The sequence below is a fragment of the Erinaceus europaeus genome, chromosome 16, assembly GCF_950295315.1.
Source record: "Erinaceus europaeus chromosome 16, mEriEur2.1, whole genome shotgun sequence".
Taxonomy (NCBI): domain Eukaryota; kingdom Metazoa; phylum Chordata; class Mammalia; order Eulipotyphla; family Erinaceidae; genus Erinaceus; species Erinaceus europaeus.
Genome location: NC_080177.1, coordinates 54878406 through 54899361, shown reverse-complemented (window position 1 = coordinate 54899361; position 20956 = coordinate 54878406). Strand labels below are relative to the sequence as shown.

Below are 20956 nucleotides of genomic sequence, written 5' to 3'. Positions count from 1 at the left end.
GTAGAATAGGGAAAAGAAGCCACATGAGGATGTGAGGATGATCTGGCTGCAAAATCCATCACCCCGTTGACTGCCAGGGATGATCTGGCTTATCTGTCTGGCTAGGCGAATGTCCTCTTCCTCCCTCATTGCTCCATGTGTGTCCCTTCTGAAGCTGCGCCACTTGGTCAAAAAAGACGACCTTTCCTGAATAGAGACAGATGGGGCTTCGGTTGAGGGCTCTTCTGCTAGAATCGCCAAACAAGCTCTCAGGAAGCCACATGAAAACGAAATCTTTTCCTTTAAAAACATTTTTTAATTTATATTTTATTTATTAATTTATTATTTATTTTCCCTTTTGTTGCCCTGTTTTTCCTTGTTGTAGTTATTGATGTTGTTAGACAGGACAGAGAGCGATGGAGAGAGGAGGGGAGAAGACAGAGAGGGAGAGAAAAAGACCTGTAAAGCGACTCCCTGGCAGGTATGGGGGGGGGCTCAAATCGGGATCTTTACATCGATCCTTGAGCTTTGTGCCACCTGCGCTACTACCCGACTCCCTGAAATCTTTTCATTTTCTATACTGATTGCAGACTACATTTATCTAGGTAGCAGCTTTAACATCTTTTATGTATATATTGAAAGAGAGAGGGAGAAGGAGAGGGAAGGAGAGAGAAGGAGAAAGGGGAAGACACTTAGAAGTAGATGTGACTTAGAAAGGAAGAGAGGCAGGACCATAGAAAAAATGAGCAAATATAAATATAGTTAGTTACAGCAGTAATAGTCGACACACCTCTGATCTTGGGAGAACTAACGCAACTAGTTTCAACTGGAGGGAATGGGGATACAGAACTCCAGTGGTAGGAAAGGTGTGGAATCATATCCGTTACCTTATAATTTTGTAACTCAAAATTAAATCACTAATAAAATTTATTTTGAAAAGTTCTATATATTCAATATATTCAGACTTTAACCCATTATTGCTAAATATTTAACAATTTTAATTTTCAAATCAATATTTTTCTTTATGATTTCAATTTATTATCTTATTTTATTTATTGGATAGAGACAGCCAGAAATCTAGAGGGAAGGGAGTGATAGAGAAGGAGAGACAGACACCTGCAACATTGCTTCACCACTTGCAAAGCTTTCCCCCTGCAGGTGGGGACTGGGGGCTCAAACAGGTGTGCCACCACCAGGTCCCTATGATTTCTTTTGGTAGTGAATTCAAGAAGACATTTTTCACTTGGAAATTTATGTACCAATACCCTTTTTTTTTTCTAGTATTCTTACATTTTGTTTTCTTTGATCTACATCCATATATGTTTTTAGTTAATCTCAAACATTTTGAGTTGTGTATGAGATAAGGACTTACTTTTCCTTTTTTGTCAAGTATTAGCCAAGTGATTCAGGATCACTAATCTAGGTAGTAAATAAGCTTACAAAATAAGCTTTAAAAGAGCTGCACATTTAAGGGGCCTGCATAAGAATTATGCAGCATGCTTGAAGCTCAAAGACCCACTTCCATCCACATCACCACCATCAGCCACAGCTGAGCAAGTGCCCCAGTTAAAATGAACAAAGCAAGCCTCTCCATTTTTTTTTTTCTCACCTGATAAAAGTAAGGGTTAGGCTCAGACTCTCCCACTCCCTGAAAATCTTCGACATTGATAAGCTGGAAGTCATAGAGCAAGCCGGCATTTGCTGTGCTGAACTCTGGCAGGAGCTGCACGTGGGGTAGGTTTCCTAGATTTTTGTATCGCCAGTTGTACAGATTGCACAAGCTTTCCAAAGACAAATACCCAAATAGAAAATATTAGTGATGCAAAAACCCTTTAAATACAAAAAGAAATTGATAAGAAAGGAGGAAAGAGAGACACCTGTAGCACTGCAGGTGGGGACTGAGAGCTTGAACCTAGGTCCTTGCACGCTCTAGCAGGTGCACCACCGCCAGACCGCAAACACTGTCTGTCAGTCTCTCTTTCATTTTAAGGTTTGATGTTATTTATTTGACAGAGACCAAGAGTACTTAAGAGGGAAGGGGGAAATAGAGACACCTGCAGCACACTTTCACTGCTCTTGAAGCTTGCCATCTGTAGGTGGGGGCCAGGGGCTTGAACCCAGATCCTTGCACACTATATTATATATAAACTCTACCAGGTATGCCACCACCCAGCCAAACACATAAAATTTATAAGAAACTTTTGTATAAGGTCTTTTTAATTTTTACATATTTTTGTGCTCATCATTTTAGCAAATAAAAATAAATAAAATTATTTTCTGTTTTTTGCCTCTGTGTTTAACTTCAGAAGACTAAAATCACATCAAAAAGCTCCATTATATGCTCTGAGGTAAACTTTATTCTCTTAAGTTTAAGAGTGAGAGATGGCTATTAATTAAGGAAGAATTTGAGGTACCTATGACATGGGGTCTGCTAACTTCATAAAGCAAGCATTTGTTGTGGTCTCTTTGTATTCACCTTTTGATTTAGATCCCGAATTGATTTGGACCATCTATCTTGGGGGAGGGTGGGAGAGTTTGTTCTGATAAAAATAGAGGGGACGGACAGTGGAAGGTGGTCTTTAGTTTCTAAGTCATTTAAAATGAATCTTCATGAATAAAATGAAGGAAAACCATTTGATCAATTCACATCGAACATCAAATGACAGGGAATGGACATGCTTTCGGATCTGTAGATGGCGAGTTCCTGGATAGCAGGGGATGCTGAGTTTACAGAGAAGATGCTATTAAATACTTGAATCATAGAAGTAACCCCTCAGCTGGGTGCCAACACACCTGGTAGATCACATACTTTACTATGTATGAAGACCAAGTGCAAGTCCCTACCCTCCACCTACAGGGCATAGGCTTCAGAGGCAATGGAGCAGTGCTACAGGTCTCTCTTTTTGTCTCTCCATCTTTATAGTTCCTTTCGTCTCTATTAGAAAAAAAAAAAGAGAGAGAGAAGAGAAGAAGGTAAAAAGGTCTTTGGGAATGGTGTAGTAGTTGTGCATGCACAATAATCCTAGTGGCAAGAGAAAAAGGGGGCTGGGGCGTACCCGTCCTTTACCTTGCTCTGGCTCTCCCCTGAGCATCAAGGTCCACAGTCGGAACTCCTACTCGAACAAAGCGAGTGAAGAGAGATTGCTCCATGTTGGAATACTTCTGAAAGGCCATGTTCTTAATAACTGGAGGTAACTGGTGGTGATCCCCAATCATAATCCACCTTTTAAGTCGGCTAAAACCATCCTGAGGATTCTAGAAATAAGTGATGAAATGGTAAAAGTAGACTAATTAATGTGTTATCCTGATAACCCCCAATATATTATATAAGAATCTTGCTTTCTTCACAAAATGGCTTTATTTGCTTACTAATTCTAGATATTTGCCAGCTCCAGAAAGGAATACAGTACATATGGAGAATGATACATAACACTAGGGTTTTTTTTTTTTTTTGGTTTTAGATTTATTTATTTATATCAGGAAAGAGAAAAGTAGTATCAGAATGAGTTTGGAATCAAGCCTAAGTACCATCACAACTGGTTGAGAGAGGGTGGAGGGATTGAGAAGACAAGCATGGATCACCTTAGTTTAAGAGGTTGGGCAATCCAAAAGAGGTCTGCGAGGACGGAATTAGGCATACAGGACATGAAAAGAAATAGAAATACCAAAGGAAACACAACTTGTGTCACAATTATGCCGAGTCGGTTCTGAACTCCTTATGAGCCATGTGGTAAAAATAAATCTTTATTATTTTTTTATTTCTTACACTATTAGTTCATTTTTCTTCTCAACGTGTCTCTTTCTTAAAACACAAACTGATAAAATACATTCCAGGTTCCAAGTCATTTGTCTCAGAAAACCAAATTGGAACCTATTAATATCTAAATTTGAGCAGTATCTATTCTTAAGTTGGGAATTCCATTTTGTTTTTAATGTTTCCATAGTAAAAAATATTATACAATAATCTGGATACATTCTTAAGTATCACTATTTAGCTAAAAACAGAGAAAAAAAAGCTAGTCATGCAATGAAGAATATACACTCAGTGAAAATAAAAAACAAATGTGAAACAACTTTAACAAAAGGATAGAAAAAATAGCTGATCTACTCTCCAATGTATAACAATGTAATTTTCTTGATTAAAATTACTAAGTCTTTTTAAAATTTAGAGATAAACTATGAATTTTTAAATAGTATTCCCAGAAACAATACAAATACTAAACAACCAGTGATTAGATTAAAGGAAGTCTACAGGCTTAAAATAGAGTATCAAACATAATGAAGTTATGAAGAATATATAATCATGGCAATTAGCACCCCCAAATTCTGTATTTTTATTATGCAGCACCCCCCTCATCCTGCCAGGGTTCCTCAGCTCATCTTTTCTTGCCTCAGATTCTAGTGTCTTACCTGTAGAAGAAGAGGTATAAATGTTTCTATCTCCAGAATTTGAGCAGCCTCTTCCATTAAAATATTGTCATACTGACAAAGGAGAAAGGGAAAGTTTGTCAAAAAGACATTTTGAATGCCATAAAACCATTATCATAACTATAACAACCACCCAGAAAAAAGCCATGTAAATTCAGGCAAAAATAACAACACAAAAAGTATTCAAAAGGAAAGTTAATCATTTTATCATTGTATCTCTGCTACTTCTATTCAGGTCTTTTGCAGGGAAGTCTGTTGAGTACATAACTCTACACAGAGATCTTTTCTTAGACTGTAATATCAGCTCAGTTATTTTTCAGTTTACCTCTCAAAGTTCTACATAAACAAAAATCAATGTGTGATCATGTAAGAAGTTATTTCTCTACTGGTACTGTTCCGCTAGGCTGTGACTGGGGTTAATAATAATTAAAAAAAAAAAAATCCTTGCTGGCACTTACCAGTACACTTCTGTCTCACCCCTTGGCACACAATCTGTTACCAAAGCATGCCAAGTTTACTTTCAGAATTCCCTCCTAAATCTCTCTGTTTTTCTCCATTCTTACTACAACCAACACTTTAGTTCATGCCATCACTCTATTATCTGTAAACTTTTTGCTAGTAGTTCCACCCTGTCCACTTTATTTCTTTAAACCACTGATACAAAGTCACCTGGTAACATCATTGCCTGGGTTTTAACTCTTCACCTTCAAACTGTTTCTGAAGAGAAATCCTTCAAGATGGTCCGCATGAGATGTATTAACTGAGACCTATATTCAACCTGGCCCCTTTTTCGTCTTCTACTTCATTTTTCTTTCTTCTTGTTCGACCACATTATTTTCTCAGAAATGTTATCGCCAGTCCTGCCTAAAACCCTTGGCCCATGGTATTCTCCTTTCACATTTTGTCTGCTTCCTGACTACCTAATCTAAAACAGATTGCATCATATTCTGTTCCTTTGTCTCACAGCAACTTACTCCCATTAGTAAAGTCTACTATAATGCTAGGAACTGCTTGTTTATATAATAATGAGATAAATCAAGTCTTTCTCAGACAGAAGGGAATTTCATTCTTTCTCTGACAATTACTCTTCTTTTGCTTTCTCAGCTTGAGACCTATTTATTTTCAATGTTTTAATCCTTTCCCTCTACTTCCTCATTTTTAATTGTCACCAAGGTCGTTGCTGGGATTATATATCTGCACAGTGAGCGTACTGCTTCTGCACCACTTCTGGTGGCTATTTTCTGCCTCCAATCCTCCCATTATTTTCTTTCCTCTTTCTCTTTCCTCTCCCCTCTCCCCCTCTTCCTTCCTTCTGGGTAAAGACAGAGAAAAACTGAGAGGGAAGGGGGAGATAGGGAAAAAGAAAGACATCTGTAATACTGCTCCACCACTCGTGAGGCTTTCCTATTGCAGGTGGGGACGGAGAACTTGTACCAGGTCTTTGCATATAGTAATGTGTGCACTCTACCAGGCCCCTCCCCCACCTCTACCATGTATGACATCCAATTCTCCCATTTTTTTGTTTTGTTTTGAAATATTGACTTTGCAAATCTCATAAGTATAAATAAAAGACCCTTTGTTTTCTATTTTTTAAATTTTCTCTCCTTATAGTTTTAGGGAGGCTGAAGATACAATACTTAACTCTTAATGCTTAATTATACTTTAAAAAAATGAATTGCTTATATATCTTGTAATTTGGGTGATAACACATTTATATCTGTACTTGTCCAAGAGTGGTAACTTAGTTGAGTTGGAGTCCTCTGGACATGATTAAAGCTAATGTTTAGCTCTGTGCTATTAATTTATAAAAACATGTCAATAGATTCTGGTCTTAAAAAAGGAGACTTTAACTGCAAAACAAAATTAAGACAAAACTATACTGGAAGTCATAGGGAAGACAAAGAGAGCAGGAATATGCATGCATGTCTTCATGAGGAAAGCACTGAGTCAAAATACAAGACCCTAAATGGAAATGAATCAGTTTTATTATAGGGAACTGCTTTTAAAGTAAATGCTAGGCAGATCCATAAAAGTTCTGAACTCTTCAACCAGGTGGATATTTAAGTTTGGTCAAAGTAAAGCTTAAAATTGAAAATCTAAATAAATCTACGGGGTACAGTCAGCACTTAAGCTAACTATGTTTCAATGGAGAGCATGTTGGTAAGTAAAGATAATGGTTAATGAAAACCTGTATTAGGACAGGCAAAATAGCTTACTAGGACTGTGTGCTGCTCTGCCATGGGTACAAACCAGCTTTGAGGCTGGCTCCTGTGGCATTGCAGGAAATTTCAGTGCTATAGTCTCTTTCACTGTCTCTCTACCTCTATCAAAAAAAGAAAAAAAAAGTTTTTTACGAACTGCATAAATGTATAAAAAAGCTTGGTATGCTTAGATCATACTCCCTGGTTATTATTAAGCTGATATGATTGAACACCAGCTTCAAAGTATATTTCATGTCAGCACAAATAACAAAATATTCCGGTAGGAAATGCTCATCAATAGCATAGGAATGGGTAAGCTCACACTAGCTTTTCATAAATTATCATTTATCCTACACCTTGCAACTGAGGAATATTCTCATCCAATATAACAACAATTCTATCACCTTGAATTTACTTAGCACTTGTGAGCTCATAATATTTAAAACTTGTCAGCTACTTTCAGTAACAACAAATACTTTATTGACATTGAATTCAAGTCAGTACACGGGTGTTATTTTAAATACAAAAGAAAGCCTTGGACTCGAAACACAGAAGTGAGGTTACTGGAGAAGAGGGGATGTTGAAGAGGGACTTGAAGAGAAGTAGAGGAATCCACTGAGTGTGGTGAGGAAAGACGGTACTTTGGTGGTGGGTGTGGTGTGGTAATAGCCATCTGAAGAGATGTGAAACTACTAGAACACATAAAGTGTTGTAAAATACTTAATAATGCTTCAGTAAAACCAACTGCAGAGCTGAGTGAATTGCATAAAAATCAGAGCTTAGGTTAACTATCACTGCAAAATCCCACTCTGCAAAGTCACATTTACTGCTCAGTTATATTCCATCTCAATGCATCAAAAGCTAACAGGGTATCTATCATGCCTTTAAGCTCTCCTCCTGACTTTATCATGTGATAAAATAATTTACAATAACAGCTTTAGAGCCTAAATGAATAGACCATATCTAAATATGGAAGGCTTTTTATTTACTGAATGAAAAATTAACTGGGAGTAGCATATGTCTAAAATGTGGATTATGTACCTATCTTAAGATGTACAAAACACTTTCAAAAGTCATTTTTACAGTTTTCAGTTGTATTTGGAGACTTTTTTTTTAAAGGTTTCTTTTTTAAAAAAATATTTATTCCCTTTTGTTGCCCTTATTGCTTTATTGTCATAGTTATTATTGTTGTTATTGATGTTGTTAGATAGGACAGAGAGAAATGGAGAGAGGAAGAGAATACAGAGGGGGAGAGAAAGACAGACACCTGCAGACCTGCTTCACCGCCTGTGAAGTGACCCCCCCTGCAGGTGGGGAGCCGGGGGCTAGATCCCAGATCCTTAAGCCAGTCCTTGAGCTTTGCGCCACGTGCGCTTAACCCACTGCACCACCGCCTGGCTCCTGGAGACTTTTTTTTTAACCTAGTGAAAACAAACTAATCAACTACTTATTATTAGAAAAACCAATTATTAGAACCTGGTGAAACAATCATATCATTATGTTACTTACTGGCATACTATTGATAACTAGATTTAGAATTCATCAGTCATATAAACAAGGGAGGCCATAAACATTTGCTTAATAGAGACATTTATAAGGAACTAGAAATGAAAACTTCAAAAAATGATCCATTCTCAAAATAAGCGACAGAGAGAGAGGGGGAAAGAGAAATATTCAAGGAAGAAAACCGAATCCTATCTTTAGTAGAATGTTGGGAACATGTGTGAGCCTGATAGAGCTTAGGGAGAACCACCCCCATCTTTGGATGGAGGTCTGAGAAGATAACCTCTTGGTAAGTCTCTCTCAACCGAGGTGAGCATAAGGGGGGAAACTCAGACTTGGTTCTTTCCTTCTTGACTCTCAGGCCCACAGATACCCCAGTACTTCCCTCCATTAACTGCAGGCCACATGGTCACAGATTCACTCATTCAAAGTCACCTTCTGATCATAGAAGAACACACCTTATCACGCACTTCATCACACACCTCAGACCCCAGACAAGAGAGATTCCAAACTATATGGCCTTTTGATAGTCATCTTCTCTCTGTCTCACCCTACGGGTTTAACCCCTATGCTTCTCTCAAATACCTTTGGATAATTAAGTTGCTTGTGTTATGGAAAATAACTGTCTTGTATCTCATCAATTCCTGTCATACCAACCCCCTACCTTAGGGGCATGCTGACTGTTAAGAAACCTGTAATTTCTGTCATATTGCAACAATAATTACCTCCATTGCTTTTCTATTTAACTCATGTCCACTTTGCCAATAAACGGACTCTAGGATTCTGGGACTCTAAGGACTCAGTTTCTAGATTCACGCTAAGAGTCCCCTGGTGTCTTTTACTTCGTGTCACCCCTGTCGTGAGCGAGAAAGAACCAGCCTGTTACCTTTCCCCTGGAGGACTCCGTGCCGGAGGAGAGAGACACCCCGAAAGTAGAAGGTGATTTAAGGAAATTAAATAAAAATCTTTACCTTGAAACCTAACTTGACTAAGTCATGTCGTTTTAAGGCAGCATGAGTACAGGTCATAGCAATGATTTTTGCTTCTTTCACCAAGAGGTATTTAGATCTGTCCAGTCCACTTCGAAGCAGTTCAGAGGCTCTGAATTCCTATTAGAAAGGGTTGGGGGGGAAGAGGAGGCAGTGACAGAATATTAGGGAAACAAAGTTTATGCATATGGAACCTAGCTAATCAGACTTAATTCCTGAGAAATTAATATAAACATTTCATAAACTAAACATACTGAATCATAAGTCTGTTCACCACTAATTAAATACTATGTAAAAAAAAAAAAAGCAGGTAACATTCCAACTACAATTTAAACTATTCATTGTGTAAGGTGAATTTTTACAATAGAATAAAACAGCAATCGGGATCCATGGTAGCTCAACAAATTGTTTGGCTCCATATGTTAACTCTCTTTTCAATCACCAGGTTCCAGATGCCACCAGGATGCTGGCCAGGCTTCCCTGGATTGAAGACCCCACCAATGTGTCCTGGAGCTCAGCTTCCCCAGAGACACACCTTACTAGGGAAAGAGAGAGGCAGACTGGGAGTATGGACCGACCAGTCAACATGGGTTCAGCGGGGAAGCAATTACAGAAGCCAGACCTTCTACCTTCTGCAACCCTCAACGACCCTGGGTCCATGCTCCCAGAGGGCTAGAGAATGGGAAAGCTATCATGGGAGGGGGTGGGTTATGGGGATTGGGTGGTGGGAATTGTGTGGAGTTGTACCCCTCCTACCTTATGTTTTTGTTCATTAATCCTTTCTTAAAAAAAAAAAAAAAAAAGAATAAAACAGCAATCATCATGGTATACATTTTACTCAAGCTCCTTCCAAAAAAAAAAAAAAAAAAAGTCAACTACATTGTTACTATCAGTTTTAACAGTTTTTTAAATCAGTTTTTACTGTTTTGACTTTTTTTTTTTTAAATACTTAAAATGTTACAGGGATAGGTAAGGCACTTGTATCTCTATCTTCCCATGGTCACCCAAGACGGATACTACTGGGCTGTTGGGAAAGTCATGACTTTTTTTTTTTTCCTCATGTTTTTCTATCCAAAAAAGAATCATGGCTGGGGGCTGGCACACTTGGTTAGATATACTGTACAAAGAACAATGACTCATGCAAGGATCCTGGTTCAAGCCTCAGCTCCCCACCTGTGTGTGTGGGGGGGTCCCTTCAGAAGCAGGTCTGTAGGTATCTTTCTCACTTTATCTTCCCCTCCCTCTCAATGTCTCTTTTCTATCAAAAAAAAAAAGGAAAAACGGCTGCCAGGAGCAATGGATTTGCAGTGTAAACACCGAACTCCAATGATAACCCTGGAGGCAAAAAAAAAGTCATGACTTTTCCAATGACCCAATATATAAAAGCCTATATATATATATATATATATATATATTTTATATAATAAATATATATAAGCATAATATACATAAAAAATATAAAAGCCAATATATACAAGCCAGAATACAGAATATTGCTCAGCTTATGTTTATGGTGGTATAGGGACTTTAACATAAGAGCTCAAAGCTTCAGACATTATAAGTACTTTTGCATAACCATTATGCTATCTCTATGGTTCTATGAATTATTTATTCTTACTTTTTGTGTTTATATAATCAGAAACATAGTATTCTGTGCATTTAAAAACTTTATCTCCTGTCATACTGTATACTTATTATTCCAAACTACCATCCATCTACTTAAATCTTTTTTTAGTAATAACAATACATTTTAATTTACCTTTGTTCTGTGTGCAATTAATAATAGGTTACAAGACTATACATTTATAGGGTATAAGTCCACACCACACCCACCACAAAAATTCTGTGCCCTTACCCACCCAATGGTAACTACCATAGCTCTCAATAAAGTCCTAGAGACTGTTTATGTGTTTTTTTTTCCTGTATTCCAGGTCTCTAGTTTCCACATATGAGTGAAACCATCTAGTAGCTGTCTTTCATCTCTTTACTTATTTTGCTAAGAATAATCACCTCCTGTTCTGTCCACTTTGTCCAGAAGGACACATTATCTCCTTAAAACCAAACCAAACCAAAACAAAAAAACTGCAATGTAGTAGTCTTTATTTTTATTTATTTATTTATTTTAAATTTTTTAAAAACATATTTATTTTCCCTTTTGCTGCCCTTGTTATTTTAATGTTGTTATAGTTATTGACGGCATTGTTGTTGCATATAACAGAGAGAGAAACGGAGGGAGGAGGGGAAGACAGAGAAGGAAAGAGAAAGATAGACACCTGCAGACCTGCTTCACTGCCTGTGAAGCAACTCCCCTGCAGGTGGGGAGTGGGGGTTCGAACCGGGATAGCGCCACATGTGCTTCACCCACTGCACTACCGCCCGACTCCCTGCAATGTAATATCCTATAGAGTATATATTCCACAATTTCTTTAACCAGTCATGTGTCAGTGGGCATTTAGACTGCTTCCAGCCTTTGACCACTGTGAATAATGCAGCTATGTATATAGGGGTACATATGTCCCTTTGGATAAGCGCTTGCATGCCCTTTAGGTAAATTCCCAAGAGCAGCATTGCATTTGTTTAAGGACATCTCCCAAAGAGATTGTATCAGTTTGCATTCCCACCAGCAGTGCAGAAAAGTCACTTTCCTCCCACAGCTTTGACAGCATCTGTCACTTTTGTTGAGGTAGGCCATTCTTGCAGGTGTGAGGTAGAATCTCAGTGTAGTTTTAATTTGCATTTCTCTACTGATAAATGAGGTGGAACATTTCTTCATTTGTCTATGGGCCATGTGCATCTGTCTATTTAGTTTTTGGCCCACATTTATTTTTAAATTGGGGCAAATGATGGTTTACAGTAAACCATAAAGACAGTTGTTAGTACATGTGTAAACCTCAGTTTTCTGCAAAAAACAAAACAAAACAAAACAAAACTCTCATCCCCTATCTAGGTTCTCCTCCACCATCATGTACCAGGACCTGAAAGCCTCCGCTCCCCCTAGAATCATTTTCTTTGGTACAACAGACCAAACCCAGTCCGAGTTCTACTTTGTTTCCCTTTCTGTTCTTATTTCTCAAATTCTGTCTATGAGTGAGATCATTCTTTATTCATCCATCTCTTCCTGGCTTATCTCACTTACCATGATTCCCTCAAGCTCCACCCAGATGAGGTTTAAAAGGTGACATCATCATTTTTAATAGCTGAGTAGTATTCCATTGGGTACATATACCACAACTTTCTCAGCCACTCATCTGTTATTGGGCACTTAGGTTGCTTTCAGGTTTTGGCTATTACTAATTAGTCATCTCCTTAGTTTAAAATTATTTCTTGAGCTATAAATGTTTTAATAATGACATTCAAAAGTAATCTGGTTTGAAAGACTTGAATATTCCACATTTATATCATTAAAAATAAGCTTAAAACCTTAAAAGCAAAGTTTAAACTTGATTAATCCATACCTCAAGCTGAGTAAAGATTTTCTTAATGTGCCGGAAACACCCTTCTGCAATTTCCATGTCTTCTTCATATGATCGGCATTTAAAAATAGGTTGAGGAGCATTTGCAAAATATTCATGAAAAGGGAAGAAAGTAGAGACTTCTGCAACATCTGGTAATGTGCTACCTTTATTTTTTACTTTGCTGATATACTCTTCCCAACGAGACATTACCTAAAGAAAGAAGGTACTTGAGGTTAAACTGTTAATAAGTCAATCATTTAGTTTTAGATATGAAATGTAAATATTTGATACAAAATAAGATCTGCTAGGTAAGGGAAAATGAAAAGTAATCTTTGACCCAGTTGGACTATTTCTTATGATGTCATTGGTATATTTATTTTAGAAAATGCTTTAAGATTGTAGGGGGGTAAAAAAGCTCTCTAGGGCAATCTCAGACATTTTGGATTCTCCACGTATATCCAAAATAGTTTATTACTGGTGCTTAAAAAGTAACAGTCTGACCAAATACATCTTACATTTTTCATTATCTTACTTTCTCTTCCTAAATGGTAGTCATTTTTTCTAATAAATTTGACACTTGTCAAAACTTCTCCTAGGGCCATATCATTTTTCCAATTCTTATTAGTATAACAGAGAACTTGTTTTAAAATATTTATTTGACAGGACAGAGAGATTTTGAGAAAGGAAGAGGAGATAGAGAGGGAGAGAAACCTGCAGCACTGTTTCACCAGCTGTAAAACCTTTCCTCTGCCTGCAGGTAGGGACTAGGGGCTTGTACGTATATCACCAGTAGGCCCAATAGAGAACTTGTTCTATTAAGCTGAGATATATGTTTGAAAGCTAATTTTATGGAGCCATATGGTGGTGGACCCAGTTGAGTGCACATGCTACCACACAAAGGACCTGAATTCAAGCTTCCAGTCCTCACCTGCAGGGGGGAAGCTTTATAAGTGGTGAAGCAGTGATATGGATCTCTGTCTCTCTCTTCTCTATCTCCCTTCCCCCTCTCAATTTCTTTCTGTCCTATGTCCTAGTAAACAATTTTTCTCAGTAATAATCTTGTATCCCCAAAATTGCTGCTCTACACAGTGAAGCCTTAGATTCATTTTTCCAAGTTTATTGCTTATCTTACATAATTTATAAACCTCTCCTCTCCTTCTAAAAGCTTTCAGAGACTATACCAATTTTTAATTTGTGATAATTTTTCACTTAAGCCTATCTTTATTATTGAAAGTTCTTAACAGTTTTAGTCTAATGTCAGTCTCTGTGCAGGATGATGTATATTTTTCTTATTTCAAAACAAACTACAAAATGTGCTCATTTAGAATGAACCCAATTGGTCTTTATAACCACATTATAATCAGCACAGTAGTATTTTATATACACATGAAATATATATTTCAATGTTATAATTTACACCTAAAATATATAATTGCATTAGTATAGAGAAAACAAATGAGACCATAAAAATCAAGTTCTAGTGCTGGCTCCCACCTGCAGGGGAGTCGCTTCACAGGCGGTGAAGCAGGTCTGCAGGTGTGTCTATCTTCCTCTCCCCTTCTCTGTCATCCCCCCTCCCTCCTCTACACTTCTCTCTGTCTTAGCCAACGACAATAACATCAATACTAACTACAACAATAAAACAACAAGCAAAAAAAGGGAATAAATATTTAAAAAAAGAATATAATTAAAAAAAACATAAAAATCTCCATTATCTATAGGTTCACTTCCTAATAGAGTCCCAAAACCTAGATATAGGCCAGGTCTCGTTAGAGCATATGTTCACATGTGTCCATAAATTAGGGCAAAATATATACCTGAAAGCAAAAATACACAATAGTCTGTAAGTGACTCAGTATAAAGTTCAGAATGAAATAGTATCTAATTAGACTTAGATACCCTCCTCACCTACTTCCTATTACAGTTCTCTCCGTCACTCCAAAGCTAACCTCATCAAAGCAAGGACTGCAAAAGCTGCATAAGGGCAAGAGACTGGCATACTTTAATGATAACTCTTTAGTCACTATCAGGCCACCCCATCAGCTGAGCCCTACTCAGGGAGTCCTGAGATTCCCAAACAGACATGATGGAACTAGACCTCAAATAAATCCCTCTCTCCATTGTTACTGGTCATCTCTATCAGGAACCCCCCATAGGACCTTGCCCTCAACTTGGATCAACAATGGTAGAGAATGTTCCATCCTCCGAAGGGAAGCTGGACAACATACTCTATGCTACACCTGAGGAAGATGGATCGATACTGGAGCAGCATGGAATGTTCCTACTCATGACCACAGAATGTGAGCTCAGATCTAGAGGCATGCAGAGGTCACACAGGCACCTAAGCTAATTATGGGCCCCAGATCATATCAAATTGATGGGGCTTACAGTCAACAATATTTATACCCCTTCCCCATATTAGGGAGCTACTCTCTTCCCTGATCCAGCTTTCTGGTCCTTTTCCCAGCCATGACATCATCTCTGCAGACAACAACTTGGATCCATCTGCATATCAGATTTCAGGCTCAGGCAAAACAAAGAAAAACAAACAAACAAAAAAAAAACACTAGTATAGCTACAGGTCCTTTGAAATATAACTAAAATATGCCTACTAGCTATCTACAAAATGGAGGACCCTCCAACACTTCATCTGCACTATTCCAGCCTTTAGGTCCATGATTGTTCAACAATTTGTTTGGCTTTGTATGTTAACTCTCTTTTCAGCCACCAGGTTCCCAGATGCCAGCAGGCTGCGACCAGACTTCCCTGGACAGACAACCCCACCAATGTGCCTTGGAGCTCGGCTTCCCCAGAGCACTTCCCCACTAGGGAAAGAGAGAGACAGGCTGGGAGTATGGATCAACGCCCTGTATGTATGGCCTGTCAACGCCCATGTTCAGTGGGGAAGCAATTACAGAAGCCAGACCTTCAACTTTCCGCATCCCACAATGATCTTGGGTCCATATTCCCAGAGGGGTAAAGAATAGGAAAGCTATCAGGGGAGAAGATGGAATACGGAGGTCTAGTGATGGGAATGTGTGAAGTTGTGCCCCTCTTATCCTATGATTTTGTCAACATTTCCTTTTTATAAATAAAAAAATTCAAAAAATAAATCTTCATTATCTGACTATGCCTTAATCTATTTGAAGCAACTGACCAACTATTAAAATGTAATCTTATTCATTTTACTGGGGTTTTTTTTCTAGTGGTTTCTATACACTACTCCACCAATGAGCCCTTATTAACAAAAGCAAAAAACATCCCTATGCAGAAGTAAAAGGGTTTAAAAATTTTTTAAATTATATTCATTTTCCCTTTTGTTGACCTTGTTGTTTTTTATTGTTGTAGTAATTATTGTTGTTGTTATTGATGTCGTCATTGTTAGATAGGACAGAGAGAAATAGAGAGGATGGGAAGACAGAGAGGGAGAGAGAAAGATAGACACCTGCACGTCTGCTTCATACCTGTGAAGTGACTCCCCTGCAGGTGGGGAGCCAGGGGCTCGAACTGGGATCCTTGCATAGGATTTTTAACTTAACAGCTGCCTTTGAAATTTGTTCCAATATAAAAGTTATTTCTAGAAACTTGAATGTTTTTTTCTCCATTAGTTATTAATGTACATAGTAAAAGTAAGTTATTGTACTGTTACCAATGGTTGGCTAGAATGTTTAGTGGCATTAAAAGAAAAAAAAAGGAAGTTCTGTCAATAGTAAAAAATATGAAACATCTTTATTTTAAAGTAGAAACATTGATCTTTCACTTAATGAGTTGCCAAAGCTATTTAGCAAGACAAATTGAAGATAATAGGAAACACACTTAAAGTTCACAAACAAAATTTTGGCAAGATATTAAAAAAAAAAAAAAAAAAAAAAGCTTTCCAGAGGGATCTCAAGAACCCATTGCACTTTCCAATGGAAAACAGATCACAGTAAAGTATGATTTACTCTCTTACCTGATATAAAAAGAAATAGCCTGCAGTTTCACAAGTATAAGAAGCATCCCCTGGAACTCCTAGGCTCTTCTGCAATCGTTTGACTTCTTCTAAAAGTTCTATTCTTCGAGCCAGGACATAATTAACTCTTCCATACCTAGAAATTTCAGTTGAGTGAAAGGAAAAAAAAAAAAAATCATCTCATGAAAACTTGCAGTTAAACTGTCAGCAAAATACCCAAGAAATTAGTAGTACAGTGCTGTGAGCCAATGTTTACTAGTTTGGATTTATGTAAGTGGGCATAAAGAAAAGAAAAAGAGAGAAAGAATATTCTTACTTACCTATAAATGATAGATCATGACTTAGTTTGTCCCAAATCTACTTAAAGTGCAGCCCCCTGGGAGTCAGGCGGTAGCGCAGCGGGTTAAGCGCAGGTGGCGCAAAGCACAAGAACTGGCGTAAAGATCCCAGTTTGAGCCCCCGGCTCCCCACCTGCTGGGGAGTTGCTTCACCGGTGGTGAAGCAGGTCTGCAGGTGTCTGTCTTTCTCTCCCACTCTCTGTCTTCCCCTCCTCTCTCTATTTCTCTCTGTCCTATCCAACAACAACAACAGCAATAACAACAAAACAAGAGCAACAAAAGGGAAAATAAATAATAATAAAAAATAAATTAAAAAAAGTGCACCCCCCCATGTATGTCAGTACTGGTCTGCAATGTATCAGTGATCTATAAAGAATGAAATCAATTACATCACTGAATGGAACACTGGCTACCCTTCTAATAACTTAGGGCAATTAGTTGTTACATTAACTAATAACTACTCAGTTATTGGATAACTATTTCCCACAAGAGTGTACACGCACACACATACACATACACCCTATCTCTCTCCTAAATAAGTCTTAAAAAAAATAAAAGACTAACAGGGGCCAGGTAGAGTGGCACACCTGGTTAAGCACACACTACAGTGCACCAGGACCTGGGTTCAAGCCCCTTGTCCCCATAACCAGGGGGAAAGCTTCATGAGTGGTGAAGCAGGGCTGCAGGAGCCTCACTGTCTCTCCCTCTCTATCTCCTTCTCCCCTCTTAATTTCTCTCTGTCTCTATCCAATAATAAATGAAAAAAAAAAAAAAAAGACGAACAAATATTTGTTTTGGGTAGATTTATGAATGGCAATACCCAATTGGATTTAAACTGTTTCTTTAGTGAAAGTGATGTTACTTTCAGAGTCAAACACTACTTACCTTTTCAAGTATGAAAAAAGAAAAGGAATGGAAGAGTGTACTAGTTGAGCAAATACATTTTGCTTTTGTTCTATTGCAAAATTCCTTAGAATGCGAGCTCAGACCTACAGGGATGCAGAGTTTACAGAGGCCCCTGTACTGAATATGGGCCCTAGATCAAATTGATGGGTTTTACAGTTAACAATGTTTATACAGTTTTCCCATATTTTGGAGCTACTCTCTGCCCTGATACAGCTTTCTAGTCCTATTTCCAACTATGGCAACATCTTCCCAAACAATACCTGAGGTCCACCTGCAAATTAGCTGTCAGGCTCAGGCAAAAATTAGTAAAGTCATGGGCCTCTTGGAATATACCTAAAATAAACCTACTAGCTTTTTCCAAAATGGAGACTCTCATCTGCTATATTCTTGCCTTTAGGCTCCTGATTATCCACGTTATATCTTCATACTTTTTCAGCCACCAAGCTGCAGATGCTACTACCATGACTCCATCCTGACTTCCCTGGGTAGATGATCTCACCAATGTGTCCTGGAACCCCACCTCTCCAGAGCCCTGTCCCACTATGGAAAGAGAGAGGCCGGTTGGGAGTATGGATCGACCTGCCAATGCCCATTTTCAGTGGAGAAGCAATTATAGAAGCCAGACCTTCTACCTTCTGCACCCCATAATGATCCTGGGTCCATTCTCCAGAGGGATAAAGAATAGGAAAGCTTTCAAGGGAGGGGGTGGGATATGGAACTCTGGTAGTGAGATTTGTGTGGAATTATACCCCTCTACTCCTATGGTCTTGTCAATATTTTTAATTTTATAAATAATTTTTTAAAAAAGTATAAGTTCTGTGGCAATGATAATAGCATCCATTAGCACCTTTATGTTTATTGAAATACTGCTTATTAGAACAGTCTAACTGATGCTTGCAAATCAATGAGGAGATACTTGAAGAAGATTCTCTGAATAATTTAAAAGTATCACTGGCTGGTCCTAAATTAAAAATCTGGAGCCTCAAATAATTTCATGTGTGTTGCTCTCTGCCCTCTGATTTTTTAGAAGGTAACAAACATCTGGTGAAGTCTACAAAAACTCAAAGTAGATGTAAGATAATAATTTAATACTCTTAGTCTGATGTTTATGCTCAATTTTAGTAAAAGACCATGTTCAATAGCTAATGGCCGAATTAATTATGTGGAGTTGTTACTTATACCTAGTATATGAAGTTATGCCTTAAAATGAGTTTAAATAAAAATGAGCTGTTACTATAAAGCTACTTAGAAAAAATAAAAAACCAAAAGATTAACTGGCAAAAAAAAAAATCTGACTTATAACATTTTAACAATTTTATAATACATGATATTAAACATGAGCCAGAAATAAATCCTTGAAATATACAAAATCTGAAATCTTCTAGTCATTAATTTTCAACTGTATTTCATTAAATGAATCAAATTAATTGCTGTCTTATATGCAAATTAAATGAAATGTGAAGAGGAATCATGTAAAGTTGTACAGTTTTGATCTGATAATATTAAAAAATACCTCAAGAAAAAGAAAACAAATGGCAGTCTGGCAGTCAGAATTTTAAGAAGATGAACAAGAGAATTCACTTCACTGAAGCAAGTGAGGTATGCTGAGGAGGGCCAGTGTGGCAGCAAGGGGGAGGCCTCCGACAGTGGCATAAACACAAAGAACTAAGATAAAAGGAGATTAAAAACATACTGGCAGGTCTGTTTATATAGTCTAAGTAGTTTATACTAGAAGCTTTCAAAATTATGTTGGGCTGGGCTTACACTATTCAAAGAGTTCAAAAAATATATTGGTATATATAGTTTTTTAAACATCTGAGTTACCTACAACCACAGGCCAGATAAATCAAATCCACTTGGCCCTGTCGGTATCTAAGATATGGTGAATAGTAGATACTCCTAAAGAGCACAAAATGCAGTGAGGACAAGCATATTACAGTGGATCCTAACCATTGAATTTTCATAAAAAAATACCCAATTAATTTGGTTATAATAACAATTAACTATTGCTAGTGTAAACTCTTTGTAAGACTATAAGGAACTACTCTTCCCATTTTCTTAAAGATCCTTATTTCTCCTAGTCCTGGAACCTCTAGGACATGCCCATATTTCTTGACGGTTCTTTTCTCTGATCCCTTATAATCACACTGGCTCTGTTGACCTCAACTAAATCAGCGCTACAATGCTGCCTTGCCACGTTGTGCTGCTACTGACTCATTTCTGTGGATTGTCACCAGAGTCACCAATCCTGAGATGTTAACCTCTTAACTCCTCCAATCTGGTGAGATCTTTCCTAACACATGGGACTATCTAGTTCCATTACAGATGGCACACTATAACAAAGTTACAGACACTATACACAGACCAGGGCCTAGGGTACTGGGTACAGGTATACATGTATCCATAAAGGGGCAATTATATACCTCAAAGGAAAAGTGCTTAATAGCTCTCCATGATTAGACTTAGACCTAAAAAGCCTGGGATCTTAGCAGATGGCCCCCCAAAAGGCATCAAATGGAATTCTCTTACCATTTAGACATAGACAAAATAATCTTGACAGTTTAGCAGAAAGGTCCAAAGAAGGCAGACCCCATAAACCTAATAACAGTTTGGATACAACAAATGACACTCAATGCTTTGACAACTGGGAGAAAGTCGAAACTTGTCAGATAAAGGATTACAAAAGCTGGACAAGGGCAAGAGACTGGATTACATAATTGGTCAGTATCAGACCCATCATCTGGGGCCCTAGTTAGGGGATCTTTGGATTCTCACAAAGATAGGATGGGCCTAGACCTCTAACAGATCCTTCTCCCTACCATCACTGGCCACTTCCATCAGGAATGTCATCACAAGCACTCTTGTGGGCCACTCCAGGAACTTGTCCTCCCTATAAAGCAGTAATAGTAGGGACTGCCCCACTTTCTGCAGGGAGGGTGGGTCATCTTACCCAGTCACTTGAGGAAGACTGGTTCTGAAATGAGTGCAGCCTAGAATGTTCCCAGCTGTGATCACTGACTGTGAGCTCAGACTGATAGGGACTCAGAGGTTAGTTTCCCGTGCTAAGTATGAATATATCTGGACCCTGGGTCAGACTGATGGGGTAAACAGTTAATTTTATTTATAGATTTTCTTTAAGTTTGGGAATTCTAATCCAACTTTCTAGCCCTTCTCTCAACTCTGACACCATCTTCCTAGACAATAG

At 38.0% G+C, this 20956-nt stretch overlaps 1 protein-coding gene across 1 annotated transcript in view; it reads right to left on the bottom strand.

The window, feature by feature from the left end:
* Positions 1 to 20956, bottom strand: part of AQR (aquarius intron-binding spliceosomal factor) — a 97839-nt gene that overhangs the window by 9931 nt on the left and 66952 nt on the right. Inside the window, exons 25-30 of the mRNA XM_007521693.3 lie at positions 16508 to 16643; positions 12556 to 12765; positions 9083 to 9220; positions 4390 to 4461; positions 3047 to 3234; positions 1589 to 1760 (exon numbers count right to left, since the gene is read on the bottom strand). Of these exons, the coding sequence (XP_007521755.1) occupies positions 1589 to 1760; positions 3047 to 3234; positions 4390 to 4461; positions 9083 to 9220; positions 12556 to 12765; positions 16508 to 16643 (916 nt within the window). The remainder of the gene's footprint in view (positions 1 to 1588; positions 1761 to 3046; positions 3235 to 4389; positions 4462 to 9082; positions 9221 to 12555; positions 12766 to 16507; positions 16644 to 20956) is intronic.